The sequence below is a fragment of the Zootoca vivipara genome, chromosome 5 (genome assembly GCF_963506605.1).
Source record: "Zootoca vivipara chromosome 5, rZooViv1.1, whole genome shotgun sequence".
Classification (NCBI taxonomy): domain Eukaryota; kingdom Metazoa; phylum Chordata; class Lepidosauria; order Squamata; family Lacertidae; genus Zootoca; species Zootoca vivipara.
The window spans coordinates 42,416,514-42,433,033 of NC_083280.1; the positions used below are offsets into that span (position 1 = coordinate 42,416,514).

Below are 16,520 nucleotides of genomic sequence, written 5' to 3' on the forward strand. Positions count from 1 at the left end.
TAACCTGAAGCGTCTGTAACCTGAGGTACCACTGTATTTACAGACTATTTACAGACAACAGCATTATGGCGCCTGTTGTTTCCAGCTCCGAGAACAAACAGAAACAGCATCGGGGAGCATGAAATCCTAACAGTCTTATCGTTTGGGAAGCCCAGGACCTCCATACACGTTGCCCAGGCTTGCGCTCTGGGGGGTTACTTCAGTACTGCTAAATGCAGTGGTTTGACTTCACCCCTGGAGGCACACTCCATTGTCTGTCGAGACACACAAATGGCAACTGTAGCCTTCTAAAAGCAGTAGCTCAGGGGGTCATCACCAAAGGTAAAGCCTCCCACACCCAACACAACTGTTAGGAGCCCATTCCAAGATCTGTCATTCCTGCTACCCTTCATGGTCCTCTGGATGATGACAGTATCCCCCTAATTAAAATGGGAGGTCCTCCCTAAATGCGTAGTGTGAGCAGATGACATTGGAAGATGATCCCCCACAGGCCAGTCACTGGTTGGCTGAGAATGATTACTATTATTTATTAAAACTGTATACCATTCTTCATCCAAAGACCTTCACCTGTGGAGAATGCACAGGTGGGTTTCTTTGGGCTTCTTTGTTTTCCTTGTCTTATCTCTTACAGGAATGAAACAGGAGCAGAGCCGTCAGAACACCAGAAAAAGTTAAGGTACCTCTGGATGGATGCAGCAAAATGAGTTGGAAATTAGGCAGTAAAGTCCTGAGGATACTACTTCAGACTGTGAATGGAAAACACCCCTTTGAATGACTGCCCTGTGTAAACCAGCAAGCAGCAGCAGCAACTCCCTGCAAGTAGAAAACTAGGACAGTGGGGAAATGGCTGGGCTAGAAACTGTCTCCCTGATGTGCTAGTTTTCCACTTACAGGGATTTTAAATTTTTGTTTAAGGTAGAGTGTACTTGGAATTTATATTGCCTGTCTTCAGTCTGAAGTGGTGCAGCCAATTCTATCCTACCACCTCATTCTACTGCATGCATCAATCTAGTCCTGTCACTGTTTGAGATTGTACAAGTGCATGCTCATTCACATGCATATATGTGGTGGCTGTGGTGTAATTATATGTGGAAGCATCCGACAAAGTGTATGGATATGTCTGCTTCTATACCAGTTCATGTGTCTCGATACACATATTTGTTATTGTGACAATATCTCCTAATTGGTGGCTCTGCGTGCTTTTCAGGTATCCTATCAGGCAGGAAAAATGAGGGCCGCTTCACACAAGATTTATTTATTTGTTTGTTTCGAAAACTAATTAGTCACATAGTCTGCTTTCAAAGCACGTGAGGTGACACACAAACCAGGGTTTAAAAAGAGAGGCATTTCCTACTCAGAAATCACTGCTGTGTAAGAAATTGTACAGATCCTACCTGTGGTTTGACAAACATGTCTATTTCACCACTGTAAGTGTGCCTCATTCCCTCCTATGCACACACACACATGTGTGTGATGTATTAACTTTTCCCTTCTCCCTTTAGCAACTTTCATATTATATGAAGCAACCCTAATTCTCCCAAGAGTATGAGAAGTCATCACCATGCTTGTACTCTAATATGCTTAGCTACAAGGAAGAAGCTCATAAATTTGCCCCTAAAAGCAGCTGTTTGACATACTGGGAAAATATTCCCTTCTCTAGTACCTCAACTAAAATGGAGTGAGCCATTATGTTTGCAACTCTGGTTATAGGTGTGGAAAACATGAGAAGTGTCTATGTTTGACCACCTATTGAATATAAATTATACCTGCGCGCCTCAGCTCGAATATCGTTTTCATTTTTTGCTTTAGTCTTTGCCAATCTTAGCTCCACTGTTACTTTCTGAGGGAGTGGGTGTTCCAGGTATATACTGCAGGCAGCACAAAACACACTCACACCAATGCAATCTTCTATTGCCTTTGAAGAGATAAAAGTTCCAGGCTCACACTGCGCACTTGTCTATGAAACTCACACATCGATTCCAGTCACATTGATAATAAAGAGTCCTGTGGCATGTTAAAGACTCACAGATTTATTGTAGCATGAGCTTTCGGGGACTAGTGCCCACTTCATCAGATGCATGAGGTATAGTAGTCAATAGGCAGGTGTAGAGACATAGACATTGATATACATTTAGAGAGAAGAATATAAGCTGTGGAGTCAAATAGCAATGACATGACAATTTCCCACTGTTCTCATGCATATGATGAACTGAACTCTAGTCCATGAATGATCATGCCCAGAAACATTTGGAATTATAGGGGGAAGAGCCATAGCATAGTGGCAGAAGATCTGCGTTGCAAGCAAAAGGTCACAGGTTCAATCCCCGGCATCTCCAGGAGGGACTGGGAGAGGGTCCTGCCAGAACGAGCGCCATGTTGGTAACCCTTGTTAGTCTTTAATGTGCCACAAGACTCTTTCCTCTTTCACCTTCATCAGCTAACACAGCTACCCTCCTGATACATAGGCTTCGACCATAATAGAGAACAGGGTGGATTATTTTGAAAAGATGAGTAATTGTTCCTGTGGTTAAAGCAAGGGGATTTGGAAGAATTTTGATGCTCAAGGGTTAAGATCTGACCTGTCGGAAGACCTCTTACACATGTGTGTGACTGCTTGGGTTGTGCTGTTGTTTTTCTGTTAAAATATGCCGCCGCCACCACCAACACCCCAATTAGGGCAAAATGATTGCTAGGTGCAGGTCATTGTAAGGTTGCACAATACAGTATGCAAGAAAAGAAGCAAATGCATGCAAATTAGCACTGGCAAATACTGACTCTGCTGTGGCTGGCCTGGACCAACTTGAAAATGAAATTGCACTATAGAAGAGGGCACTGGGTACATCTCACACAGATGTTTCCAATATTGGATTGCTTTGGAGATGCATGAAATATTACAATCTCCAGTGTATGATGTATTCAACCACTCACATATTGCCTGCCTGATCAATGTACTTGAGATGCAAAGAATCTCCACTCATGCCATACTTGAAACGTCAAAGCGTACATGCTTTTATCTACATGGAGATATATGTGGGGAATTAGAATACCATACATAAAGCAGCCCTTACAGTTTCTGATGGTGTGTGTGACTTGACCTGAAGAAGCATCCATTAACTTTGCTATGCCGTTAGAGAAGAGGGGTTTTATAATTAAACCCCTTGCTTAAGCTCAATACCTGCTTTAAAGGGATCTGCAGATGTATGGTTGATGATGTGGCTGAGTAGCAAAGCTATGGATCTCACCTGCAAGGGGGTCTAAGGGGTCTTCTGTTTTATATCTTGGCCATTTTTTGACTGATTTCTTTGTATTCTGCAGCCACAGCACTTTGAGGTTGTTTGCAGAATAGGCGGTGATCTTGGCTGACACCGGAAAGGATTGTTAGGAGTTCATGGGTGCGAGATGCACCCTAAATTACTGGGTTCAGTAGGTGTTAGATGTAATGAAGGCTTTAGAATGCTAAAAGATGTGCTAGACCAGTGTATTAGATGCTTCTAAATCCTCTGGAATTAACATGTGTTAAGGGCTAATTAAGATAGACTAAGCTTTCTTTGTTGAGGCAGTCACCAGAGGGATGGAGCATTAAGGACTACTGTACAATGGACCAAAAGAACTCACCATAGACTGCAAAGACATGGGGCCCCTTTCACTCTAGAGATAAAGCCAAGAGCTTAGAGAAGAGGGGGAGGAAGCAATATGGGCCAGAAGCTTACAGAGTAGGAGTTATGTGGCAAACAGATAACAGAGAAATGGCTGACGGCTGTTTGAATCCAGGACTGTGCCTAGGAAAGAAGCAAAACTCTTGGGGTACGATGCTGGGAACCCCTTCAACGTAGGCTCAAGCTGCATATATGTGTAAATAAACCATATATCATAAAGACACCACAGTGTACAATGTGCCTCATTTTTTCCTAAAGGAAATACAGACTCTGAAACCCCTGGAATCTCACACTGCTGTGGAGTACTTGCCCCAAAACTGGATCGTGGCATCCAGGGAATTCTCCTTTTATGCCTATATATTTTTTCCTTTGCCACCAACAGTCTTAAGGGCCACATAGAGGTCTAGAGGGCCACATGTCTTTCCACCCCTTGACATATGGACCATGCTAAGGTGGTTCTAGTTGTCTGTACACACAGACACATCCAGCCTAAGCCCGCACTGATCCTGTGATTATGCTACCTTGGCTAAACTGGCTCCCACGTGCTACGGTCCTACCGAAGGACTCTCCTCAACGCAACTCATTAAAAAACAAAACAAAAAAACGCAAGACCAACACGTGCGCTTACATCTGCAGCCAGACTAGAGAAATCAAGAGTAATCTCCTTTACAAGACCATAGTGAAATCTCCCTAGTAACAGCGCGCAAAGGGCTTGGCGCCCTCCTGATACCGCGAAGAACTCAGCAGCCCAGGAAGCGCCCAAAGTAGTCGAAGTCCAAGCAAGGGACGCTCAGCCATTGGGGGTCTCAGCCTCAGGTACAACGTGCTCTAGGACCTAGCAGCCCTTCCTTAAGGGAGGGAGTGAGTTGGTCAAGCCAGAGCCAGAACTTGATGGGACTGGGACGGCTAGCGGAAGTGTGAATGAATGAGCTTTGGCAAGGACAGGATGATGCCACGACCCTGTCTTCGGCTCGCTTGCCCGATGCCACCTCCAGGATCCGACACGGGATGCACCGGAGATGCACTGGTACCGCACCAGTTGCCGGGGAGCACAAACAGCGCTTGTTTGCTTGTGCTCCGCTTGTTTGCTTGTGCTTGGCCGCTATGAGAACAGGATGCTAGAGTGGATGGACCTTTGGTCTGATCCGGCTCCTCTTGGGCTTTTGCTCATCCCTTTCACCCCACCCCCATCCCCACGCCAAGTTAGTGGTGGTTGGCGGGGGAGGGGAATATCTGCTGTCCACATCTTCAACCAAAGTTGGAAGGCTTAAGAGAGGAGGCTCATCATCACTAGGCAGACAAGAGCTTATGGGTAAACGGAGGAGTCGCACGAGGGGCTGGTACGGCTCAGAACCACATCGGGGTGAAGAAAACAGGAAAAGCGGCGGGGGGTGTGTGGCCCGCGCACACACCCCGCCGTGTGTGAGAAAAGGGCGCCAGCCCAAGATGATGTGGTGGGTGCTGTTTGGCAGAAGAGAGTGCAATGGAAAGGGGTGTTGCTGCCCGGATGAGAAGCGAATGCCACATTTCCCAAGGCTACAGCTCAGGTGTACAGCCCGGCTCCCCCCGCCCCCCGCTCCATAATCTCCAAGTATCCCTGGGATGATCTCCTGCTGCTCCAGTCCGTTCATCCTTTGCTTCCCTAGGCGAAGCCGCCGCCGCCGCTCCTATCTTCACCGGAAAGGAACAGTATGGAGCGTGTCACACGGCAGTATATAAATACTGTATATGCATCCTGCCGGCCAAGATCAGCTTCGGGGAGGCGGGCGAACTGGAGGTGGAGTGGGTGGGAGGTTTGGTGGGAGGGGGCGGAACATCTCCATGCCCTCCGCTTGCCTCGGGGTCTCCTCGGGAGCCCATCTACGGGTGCGCGTCGTCGGGGCTGCTGGGCTCGATTCCAGCTCTTACCACCCCGATCCGGCAAGCCCCGCTCCCTCTCGAAGGTTACCAGCTGTGCTCTTGAAGGAGGCTGCACCCCCCCTTCTCCCGCCTCGCCCTCCACACACCCCAGACCTCCGCCCCTGCCCGCCCCCCAACATCCTCCCCGCCCGTCACAGTTTGGCTCCGTATTGATCGGCGCTGCCTGGCCGCGCTTCCCCTGCAATTCCAGGTAGTAAATCAGTGCCAGGCGGCCCAACCTCCCGGCGTCGCCATTGGGTGCCCGGCTCCGCTCGGGCCGCACTGATTGGCCGCCTGCCGGGCACAAGGCTTTACATAAAGAGGCGCTCGCGCTCTGCTGGACTTGCCCAAGCGCGAGAAGGGGCGGAGGAGCTCCACGCCGGGAGCCAGGGAGACGCGCCAGCAGCAGCAGCGGAGGCGCCAGCGAGCGGGCAGGCAGCACCAGCTGCGGACATTGGGGCAGCTCGCCCGCTCGGGATGCTCCGTGGCCAGCTGGGGGGCATGGCCCTGCCACGGGCCCCCGCCGCCTGCCCGGTGAGTAGAGCTGGCCGCGACCCGGCCGACGGGGCGAAGTTTCCCAAAGAGCCGGAGAAGAAAAGTTGGGCTCTTGCGAGTGAGCCGGAGAGGCGGGAAGGGCGCACAGGGCGCGCGCGCTTGCGCCCCGCTTCCCCGGACGCCAAGCGGCGCCAGCGAGCCGGGCGGGCGAAAATGGGGAGTGAGGGTGGGACTCGGAGGAGAGCAATGGGAGCCCGGAAAGCTGGGGAAGTGGAGTGGAAGGAGTGGCCCAGAGAGGTGGGGTCTAACTAAGGGAAGAGGCTCTGGCTTTGAGGAGGACTAAAGTGGGGTGGGGGCACCTTTCCCGTCCAGGTCAGCTTCAGCTCTTGCCTGAGGAAGGACTTTGCCTCTCTGGTTGCCGCGGCCCCCCCGGACAGCGAGCAGGGAACAGGCATCCCAAGGGTGCCAAGGTCTGCTTGCTGTTAAGGTGACTGCTTTTGTCTCCACACTGCACCGGCGGCAGCTGCTGGCTGTGCCCCAGCTTGGGGCTGGCAGGCCACCCTGCAGTGTGGCACTGGGGAAACAAGGGGGCAACTCCGAAGAACAACTCCCTAGGCACTAGGTGGGAGGCGGGGAGAGGTATCTGTGGCTGCTTCCCGAACACCCTGGGGGGTGATCCCTGTCGCTTTTGCAGGGAAGGTCTCCTGCAGCATTAATGCAGGCTGTGGGCTGGCATTTAGTGGGCTCAAGGAAGACAGCAGTGCAGCCCAGGACAGGAACATTTTTCTTCTTGTTCTCAGCAGCGGTTCCAGAAAAATAGAATTTGAAGGGAAAGCAGCCCTGAAAGACTTGAGCAGGACCTGAACCCTAATGTGGTGATGATGCCACACATTAGTCTTGCTGGGTTTGTTTGTGCCAAGATTGCTTGAACTAGTAGCACTTTGGAAGATAATATGGTGGCTTGGGCCGGTGTGGGGGGGGGGGAGAGAGGAGGTGTCTCGTGATGTTTCCAGGCTATTCTGATGCTACCACAATTGATTGGCTGTTCAGTTGTGATGTCATGGAGGAAAATGTGGGGATGCATTTGGATAATGACATTGTGAGCTAGTGATGTCACTAGTCCACAGTAGCGCAGGCAGTGTTGCTGGAGGGCTTTATAACAGAGATGGCGGTGCCACGGGGGCTATGAAGTCATTTAGGATAAATAGCAGGAACTCTGCAGCAGCTTGCTGGTGCAGAGCAACAATACAATTAAATTTTTGCTTCTGTTGCATCCTCTCTCTGGGTGTCCAGGATTCGCCAAAGGACCTGTCTTGGCCTTGTTGCCTTGGAGCGAATGGGACAGACCTCTCTCTCTCTCTCCATGACAGGAAATAAAGCAGTGCCTTCACTTGGGAATTATCAAATGCCCATGCTAACATGCCATGCAGATCCCGCTGTCTGCCCCCAGCATGCAGAGGCCCTGCTGTGTCACTAGCAGGACCAGCTACCTTCCTCTAAGCCTCTAGTGCCATCTGCTCCTTGGGGCAGGGTCTGCTGAGTTAAGTGTATCTCCGTCCATTTGTGTAAACGGGTACAAATTGCAGTGTAATCAACCACACCCTGTAGGAGCATGCAAGACATGGAACTGCGCAGCTGCTTCCATGGCCCGAGGGGTGCTTTCTCCTTTGCTCGGTGGAGAACCAGCACTGCCCATTTTAGAAACTTTTCACCTCCTTGGTGCCATATCACCACCTTAACGTCAGATTTTTACAAGCACTGGAGTTGGACAGGCAATGCAGAGAAGGGGGATCTGCCTATGACCACAGCAAGCCGTCCAGGGCAAATTTGCTGCAGTGCGGGCACTGAGTGGGCATTCTTGTACACATTGCATCCTTTACTCAAGAGCTGGCCCGTTTAGTGGAACAGAAAATGGTGGTGTGCAGGGCACAAAGTCATGGAGAGGACTTCCATCAATGTCCACATTCGGAACAAGATGGCGACCAACTGCTATTTTTTCTTCTTCCCCAGCTGCCAAGGGCATCTCTAGAAGCAAATCTATACCGTGGATCCCCCTAGCAGGCGACTGCCAAGATGCCTGACCCCAGTTCTGAGCCCAAGCTTGGTCCAAGGACAGACTGGACCCGGGGCCTGGATGTATGCCTTCTTACCTAATCTCTACTGTCTCCATTCTCAGAGCTGCCCATAAGAGACAAGGGAAGGGATTATTAAACAACCCAGCAATGAGCAGGCAAAGGCCTGGCTCTCCTTGCTTGTGCACAATTTCCTCCCTTGTTCAGAGTGAAGACCGTCTCCCTGGTCTTTGGGAGGGTCCCTTTTTCCTGCCCAGGTGCCTGATACTTATGTAGTATTCTGCTGCCTTTCCCCGCACCATCCTGCATTTAATGCCATGGGCACATCACACTTGGTGGGGCTGGACTCTTGCTGCATCCAAAACAAGAGACTAGCATCCTGAGAATAGAAGCAGCCATCAGCCGCTCTGGGGCTTGATCATTCATTTTTGTCTCCCGCCGCCAGTTCAGTTCCCTTTTGGATGCTCTCCAGGCTCCAAGAAAGAAGGTGTTAATCAGTTAATCAAGTGAAGGGATCAGACAAAATCTTCTCTCATCACATAATTCATGCCTGGTAAAGACTTTCATATAGGAATCTCTGGGGAATGTGTGGTCATTGTGCATCTGGGAGTTTTCTTTGCTGTGTGCATGTCCTGTGGTTTGCTAGTGTGAATACATAGTTGTGTGAATACATAGTTGTGGGGCTGGGGAGTAGAGACTTCCAGGGCTGTAGTTCAGTGACAGAGAATCTGCTTTGCATGCAGATAATCCTAGGTTCAATTCATGGCATCTCCAGATAGAGCTGAGAGAGACTCCTGTCTGAAATTCTGGAGAGCACCTTCCATTCAGGGTAGATAATAGGTACCAACATGAAAGCCAGATGGACCGGTGGTCTGGCTGAGTATAAGGCAGCTTTCTATGTTCCTGTGTTCCATGATCTACAACTGGGTGGGGAATTTGTGGTCCTCCAGGTGTTGTTGAGCTACAACTTACCCTCGTGACCACTAGCCAATGCTGATGGGACTCCCAACAAAATCCAGAAGGCTCATTCCTCATGTAAACAGTTGCCTCCCCCACTCCATGTTTCTGTATGGAATACCATCAATGTAATACCATCTAATTTGTTAAGCAACTATTAAGTGGTGACGTTGTGACGTTACACTTTTAGAGACCAGGTTGTCCAAGCTCCAGTGGGAAAGTCAGGAAAGTCGAGAGCCCTCAGGAGGAGGAGGAAGGGTTACAAAGATCAAGTGTGTGACTGTCTGCTTGACTGCCTTGTGCACAGATATAAGCGCTCTCTCTGTGTGTAGAGGAAGGCAACTTAATTAATAGCCATTTCCCTAATGATCTATCTGGAGTTCACTGATGTATGGGTTTAATTAGCCCAAACCAAATGCTGGGAGCCCGATGGTAGAACACACCATCTTTGTCACCAGGTACCTGTTACCATCCTGTTCTAATTTGACAACAAGTTAATCTGGGCTTGAACTGGAGGGTGGTGCCAGTGCCCAGACTGTCAGCTCTATGTGATATATCGCTTGCTGTTGCCCAACACATGGGAGATGTACCCTACTCTCAGTAAGCTCCTACCTAATCTCCATGCCTGGAGGAATCTACGGCGCTCTTCAGACTATTTCCATGGTGAGTGGATAGAGGCAAGATCCTATCTGAATAACAGGATTGCACATGTTGGCTCCTATCATGTTGCACCATGACTGTGAGCAGAATTCTCTTACTCTCTCATATATCAGGCACCCATTGAAGTTTGATCTGAGAGGGACTTTTAAACCAGTGGGGTATTTGTTAGACAGCCTTCTGGCTACTTGTATGGCAACTTATTGCCAGCCACACCATGAATCCCATTGCCCTAAATGTTATCATATAAAAAGCAATGACCATGAAAACACCACCTATTCCCCCTTCAGGAAATAACTGAACATATGGTGAGTGAGACTAGGTTTTGGAGCTAGCAGGATCTAGCTGGCTCCAGACCAAGAGCTGCTGAATGGATTTGGGATGTGTCTGGTTCTGGCACTATATGCTGCTGCTGGCCTAGGTGAATTGGATGCTTCTAAGGATTCTAGCCCACCCCTGTATCATGGGTCCAAGCAGGGAAATTGCTGCAGAAGGTTGAAACCATGCAGAAACACTTTCGTAGCCAAGCCACAACTGAGCAACTCAGAGGTGGGGATGGGGAAGTTAACAGCAGATCTGCATGCTGGAGTCTACAACACAGCCAGGTACTGCCACAGGGGAATGGGGGAGCCCCAAATGGCTAATATTGAGCTTACCAGGTGTTCTCCATAGGAATGATCATAAGACAGATTACATGTTTTGACCACCCTTTTGTGCACATAATCAGGGTGGATAAAGTATCCCCGAGAGGCTTTAAAGACAGTATTGATCCTGACCGTTGGCTGCATTTTTAAGAATGCTCCAAGCTGGCAGCCCCAGAAAAAGAAGAAGCTGCTTATTAGTGTAAGTTGTCAAGAGTTTCCATATGCACATGACGACAGAATGAAAAAGTGCCTCCCCTGCCAAGCTCCTGGCTACCCTGGTTGCATGTACAGATTTGGAAAGGGGTGGCTTTAACCTGTTTTAAGGATTATCTCCATTAATTATGAAAATGCACCCTCAAGTGCAGGAGGGTGGTTCTGACCTGAGACGCCTGCTAAACAGTCCCTTGAACTGGGAAAGTGTCCTCTGGTGCAGGACACTGTCTCGGCTCTACCTCTGCCTGTGGATGGAGTATCTGATGGATTATCCTGTAGGAGGAGCCAATAAGCAATCTGGATGTGGCTTAATGTTGAGAAGACCCTGCCTTAAGGAGCAGGCTAAATGCTTCTTAATACCTTCCAGGTTTATGATGCTATGAGTCCCTAATTATTGTACAGACGTAGCCAGGGGGCAGGGATTCATCTTGAATAGAAGTGTGATCTCACCAAGTCCTTGCACACATCTTTGGATGTTGTTTATATCCTCTGGTGTGTAGTTTTACTGCTGTGCCCATCCTGTACAGACTGAAAGGTGCCTTTTCCTTCACTGTATTTATATACTTCTAACAAATAGGAGAGCCCATGACCAGCTTTAGATTCAATCCAGATGGGTGGGGTATAATTTTTATTTTTATTTTTTATTATAGAATCATAAAATCATAGAGTTGGAAGAGACCACAAGGGCCATCCAGTCCAACCCCCTGCCAAGCAGGAAACACCATCAAAGCATTCTTGACATATGCCTGTCAAGCCTCTGCTTAAAGACCTCCAAAGAAGGAGACTCCACCACACTCCTTGGTAGCAAATTCCACTGCAGAACAGCTCTTACTGTCAGGAAGTTCTTCCTAATGTTTAGGTGGAATCTTCTTTCTTGTAGTTTGAATCCATTGCTCCATGTCCGCTTCTCTGGAGCAGCAGAAAACAATCTTTCTCCCTCCTCCATATGACATCCTTTCATATATTTGAACATGGCTATTATTATTATCATCCTACAGATGTGGTGAAATGGAATAGTATACTTATTTGTTTGTTTGTTTGTTGCTTGCTTGCTTGCTTGGATATGTATCCCACCTCTCCCCATTTAATCCTCAGAACAACCCTGCTAGGTAGGTTAGGTAGGTTTAGGCTGAGAGTAGCTGGCCCAAGGTCACCCAGTGAGTTTAACGGGGCCCCAGTGTTACTCCAACCCACTAACCACTGAGCCACACTGGCTCACCTTGACACTCCAAATTGAGCCTCCTTGATTAAGGGCAGTATACCTCTGGCTGGCTGTTGGAGGGATTAACCTGCTTACGAGTGTTTCGTGGCCTTGGCTGGAAAGAGACCTGAATTAGATGAACGCTTGATCTGATTTAGGAATGCCATTTATGCTTATGGCTTTAATGAACTATGGCCTTTTCCATTATGAGAAATGTTTGTAGTGTCCCACTGGGAGTTTTGGGGTACTGAAGGCCTTTCCACTTTTGTAGCAATTCTAAATTTCTGTCTATTTTGCCCATACATCATACAGTGCGTTAATTCTCTATGAGTGCTAATTTAATTTCACGGTCACCAGCAAACGTCTGGCTAGCAGGAAGGCTGTGCATATATACATCTTCCTATAGAAGTGACAGAACTCCAGATTGAAGATAAGCACACAAGCACTGTTTCTGCCTGGCACTCAGTTTATAGCTGCTCCTCTCTCCCTCCCTCCCAGCCCAGCCCAGCCCAGCCCAGCCCAGTCCAGAGACAGAATCTTCTGTTTCTCTTTGATGCAGTCAAAGGGTAGAGATGGGTCATTCTGCTTGGAGGCACAGGCTAACTCAGGATCTCCCTCTTCCTATCAAAGTCCTGAAGAGGGCAGAGTATCTGTGAGGTCTAATCCACTGTCGTTCTTGTTTGTTTTCTCTTCAACCGTGATGTGGAACTCTGGAGCAAGCCTGGTTTTGCATCCCAATGTGAAATCTGTGCGACAGCTGAATTCACTTTAGGTCAAAAAATCCCCACCCTAGACTCACTCACTCACTCACTCTCTCTCTCTCTCATCAACCATAGTCCTAACACTTCCTGCTTTGGGCACCAGCCCAAGCCTGCCACAGCTCTCACATTCCAGAGCTCCCCCCCAGCAAGACCAGAGGATTAGGAAACACAACCTCATTGCTTTTCCTTATTCCTGCTTGCACTGAATGGGGGAGTGCGGGGGATCACTGGCACTTGAGCAATAGGCAACTGGATGACCAGGCCTAAACCCAAAGACTGGGGCTGTTTGCCTGGATCTGCAATAGCAGGGTGGCTCTCTCCCAACAATAAGGCAGGCTGCATCAGATTGCCTGCCAAATGCAATTATTTGCAGGGTAAGTAGCACTGGAACAGGCAGATTCTCTGCAGGCGCATAGTCTGCCATGGATGGAGACCAGGGGGATTTCTGGAGTACTAACACCATCTGAGCCCAGGCTAGAACAAGGCGGGATTCATTCACTTCCATATCCAAATGAGAAGGCCTGAGAGGCTCATCTCCCTTGGGGAGCAGTCACACACATTGAAAACTGTGACCAGAAATATGACTCAGAATTTATGCCTGGGGGGGGGGAATTCCCCAGCAGCTGGATGGGTGAGGGCAACAGGACTGACACAGTCTCTTGCTTCTCTCCTTGTAGATGTCAAGGTGGAGGCTGTTATTGTTGTGGAGCTTGGTCCTGGCTTGGCCTGGCGAAGGATCTCAGCGAAGCGAGCCCATGTTCACAGCCATCACGGATCAGATCCTCCCGCCTGACTATGACAGCAATCCGACACAGCTCAATTATGGTGTGGCCGTGACTGATGTGGACCAGGATGGAGATTTTGAGATCATCGTGGCTGGGTGGGTACCATGGTTAATGCCGGGTGCTGTCAGAGGTATGAGCATGGAGGTGGCTGCCAGGAAAGAGGGTTGCTATGGTTGGGATGAGCTTTGACATGATGCAGGACTAGGCAGGTTCACATACACATTTGCAAGTCTAGACTAGGTATACATGCATCTTTGACATGTGTCTCTGAGGCAGCAGAGTGGGGAAATTGCACGTCTTTCTGGGTTATTGTGGAGATTCTAGGCTGGAGGCAAGTGTAGGCTTGGTGTCCTCAAACTCCTCAAACTTCTAGAGCGGGGGTAAGAAATCTTTTGGCTCCTTTGGACAAATTCGACACCAGGTGATTGGATGCTTTGAAGTCCTAAAGTAGGGACTTCAAAGCACCATGCACATGCAGTCCAGCAAAGTTCAGCTGAAGGGCCAAGTCATGCTTTCTGCTATCATCCAGCAGATTTTGGTTCTAGCCAGTTTTCACTTTGGCCAGGGCCGGCTCTAGGGGTAGGCCGGGTGGCGCGGGGCACCAGGGCGCCGGGCCAGCAGGGGGGCACTGCCCGGCGAAGCCGTGCGGAAGCTGTGCTGCGCGCTGTGCCCACCAGGGCAGGGGCGCTGGAGCAATTTCCGCACCACGACGCCAGGGCGCCCGACATGCTTGAGACGGCCCTGACTTTGGCTGAAGCCTGCTTTCCCTTGCCAATGCGCAATTGTGGACACTCTTTTAAGACTCCTGATTTTTGCATTGGCAACTGTGTCTATACTGTATCTATAAGTGTGTGTGGTTTGGCAGAAACAGCCTCACAGGCAAAATCTGAACCCCTGTCCAAGTTTGGTCCATGAGCTGGAGGGTGGGTTCTAGAGGAATGAAAAAGGTGTATATTTCTGCTCTCTCATTCTGATGTTCAACATGCTGGGGTCAGGCTGTAGCACCTGAAATAAACCTGAAGTAATAACAGTGCAAAGGTACGGATGGAGGCCTGAACGTGCATCTGCAGTAAAGCTTTCCTTTAGCAGCTGTCTTCCCAAGTCGTTTCTCTGACAAACTGTTTCTGCCTGCAGCTGCCTTAGAGCCCCCCTTGCCAGCTGGCCACCCGGGAGTCATGACCTGGTGGATGGGCACTGGAGGGGGGCTGTCCCTTTATACTTGGCCACCACTTGTATAACTTGTCCGGCCCATAAAACATTCTCTGAATTGCACTGAGCTGGGGGAAAGAGCATATATCTGCCGGATAACTTTTATGTCTGGCGTTTCCTGGATCGTATTCACCTCTTCGGCTGAGTTCACTTTCCCAAGAAATCTCATTTCTTCGTAGCCTCCGTCTCTCACTGAAACCCTTGAATTCCTCCTTAGGTGTTGCTCTGTCCTGCACATCCTTAATGCAGCAGCAAGACAAAGTAATAACACAGCTTGTAAAGGCTTGGGGATATTAGGGTCCCAGAATTTTCTCTTGGGCTGCTACGCTCCTCAGCTGTCCAAAGCCACGTTGTGTGTTTTATGGCCACCCATGTCCCCTGCCTCCTCGCCCCACCTTGCTCCATGCAAGCACATTCTGCATTTGCCTCTGTGGAACAGAGCACACACACCCCACCTCCCCCAGTCCAGAAAGCTTTCATTCTCTTTGTGCCGCATGAACACAAAAAGAAGCACAATTTCTTTTGCAGTAACGAGTTTAGCTGAGGGGTTGGCTCCTTTACTTTGTGATACAGGGCCCAACTTGTTTTCCAGGCAGCGTTATATAAAGTAGATGCATGTCCTTCCATTCAGAAGGATCCTGGGCTCTCGTTCTTTAACATTACAAACAAGTGAGTCATTGCAACGTGGAGTTCAGGATTCCAGGCACTCATTCTGTTCCATTTTCCTACACCCCAAGTCTGCCCCTCCTCTTTTTTTTGCATTCCTCCTTGTACCTCCTTCATGTGTGTGTTTGGTGCCATATTTGGTGAGCATCAAAAATAAAAGCTATATCCCATTTGCCCTAATACCCAACGCCCCATATCACCTGTGTTAATGCTGAACTGCTGTGGTGCGTGCCTTGACCTGGCCATCCACTCAAAGGCGAGGCAAGCCCCCTTCTTTTCGCCAAGTCCTCTTGCCCAGCTCCAAGGTCAGCAGCCTTTGACACAGCCTATGCAGATGAGCTGACTTTATGCCCACTTAGCCAGCTCCTTTCCTCCAAGTGGATAGCCATTCTTTTCCAGAGTGTGGTCATCCACATAGCAGCACACTTCCTGGCTGCAGAAGTTATCCTCAACCTGTCAGCATTATCAGGCCAGAGTTTCCACCTCATTCTTTATGATGTGGCTGCCATCTTGTAATTTATTTACTTACTTACTTGTTTACTTACTTACAGTATTTCTATACTGCCCAGTAACAAAAGTCCCTTGGCTGGTTTGCACTAAAACAAGACAATAATATGTGAAAATATAATAACAGGTAAGCATAAAACCGAAAACAGACTAAACCTAGCAGCAGAATAAATCCAGATTTAAAACCAGCAGTGGAAAACAACAACAGTGTAAAAGATCTTAAAAGCGATAAGAAATTTAAGATAGAACTTTTAAGATAGGGAAGCCGAGGAAAATAAAAAGGGGTTCACCTGGCACCAAAAAGACCACAGCAGAGGCAAGAGGTTTTAGGGAAGGCATTCCAAAACAAAGATGCCCCACTAAAAGGACTCTTTCTCGCTCTCTGGTTGCTACCCACCAAACCTCATTCAGTGGGAGTACCAGAGAGAGGCCTCAGAAACTGACCATAGATAGTGTTTGGCTGTGCATATGTGAGACGAGGCGATTCTCCACGTATCCTTGCCCCAAGCTGTTTAGGTTAGGACTTTTGACTTGAAAACTAAACTACCTTACCCTCTCCCCAGTCTTTAGGGTTGAGTATCTGACAGCAGGAAAAAGCAATGCAAAAAATGGTTTGTACCTAAGGAAAAGCAAAGGTTCCCTTGCTGTGACTCAGCACTCTGGCCATTGGCATCTCACCTGGACTGAGCAGCAGCTAGCATTCTCTTGGAGGGAGGGGCAAGCCTTTCCTCTCCAGGTTCTCTCTTGCTGTGCTGACAGGCCTCGGTGTGCACCAATTGACATTGTGTTAATTGGCTG

At 49.0% G+C, this 16,520-nt stretch overlaps 1 protein-coding gene across 4 annotated transcripts in view; it reads left to right on the plus strand.

Moving 5' to 3' along the window:
• Positions 1–5,908: 5,908 nt before the first annotated feature.
• Positions 5,909–16,520, plus strand: part of CRTAC1 (cartilage acidic protein 1) — a 37,377-nt gene continuing 26,765 nt past the window's right edge. Inside the window, exons 1-2 of one of the 4 annotated variants that reach the window (XM_060274678.1) lie at positions 5,909–6,089; positions 13,233–13,435. In XM_060274678.1, coding sequence (XP_060130661.1) covers positions 6,033–6,089; positions 13,233–13,435 — 260 coding nt within the window. In that variant the 5' untranslated portion in view covers positions 5,909–6,032. Of the gene's footprint in view, positions 6,090–6,400; positions 6,538–13,232; positions 13,436–16,520 lie in introns of those variants that run through there. The other 3 variants (XM_035132743.2, XM_035132744.2, XM_035132745.2) reach the window with 3 other exon arrangements.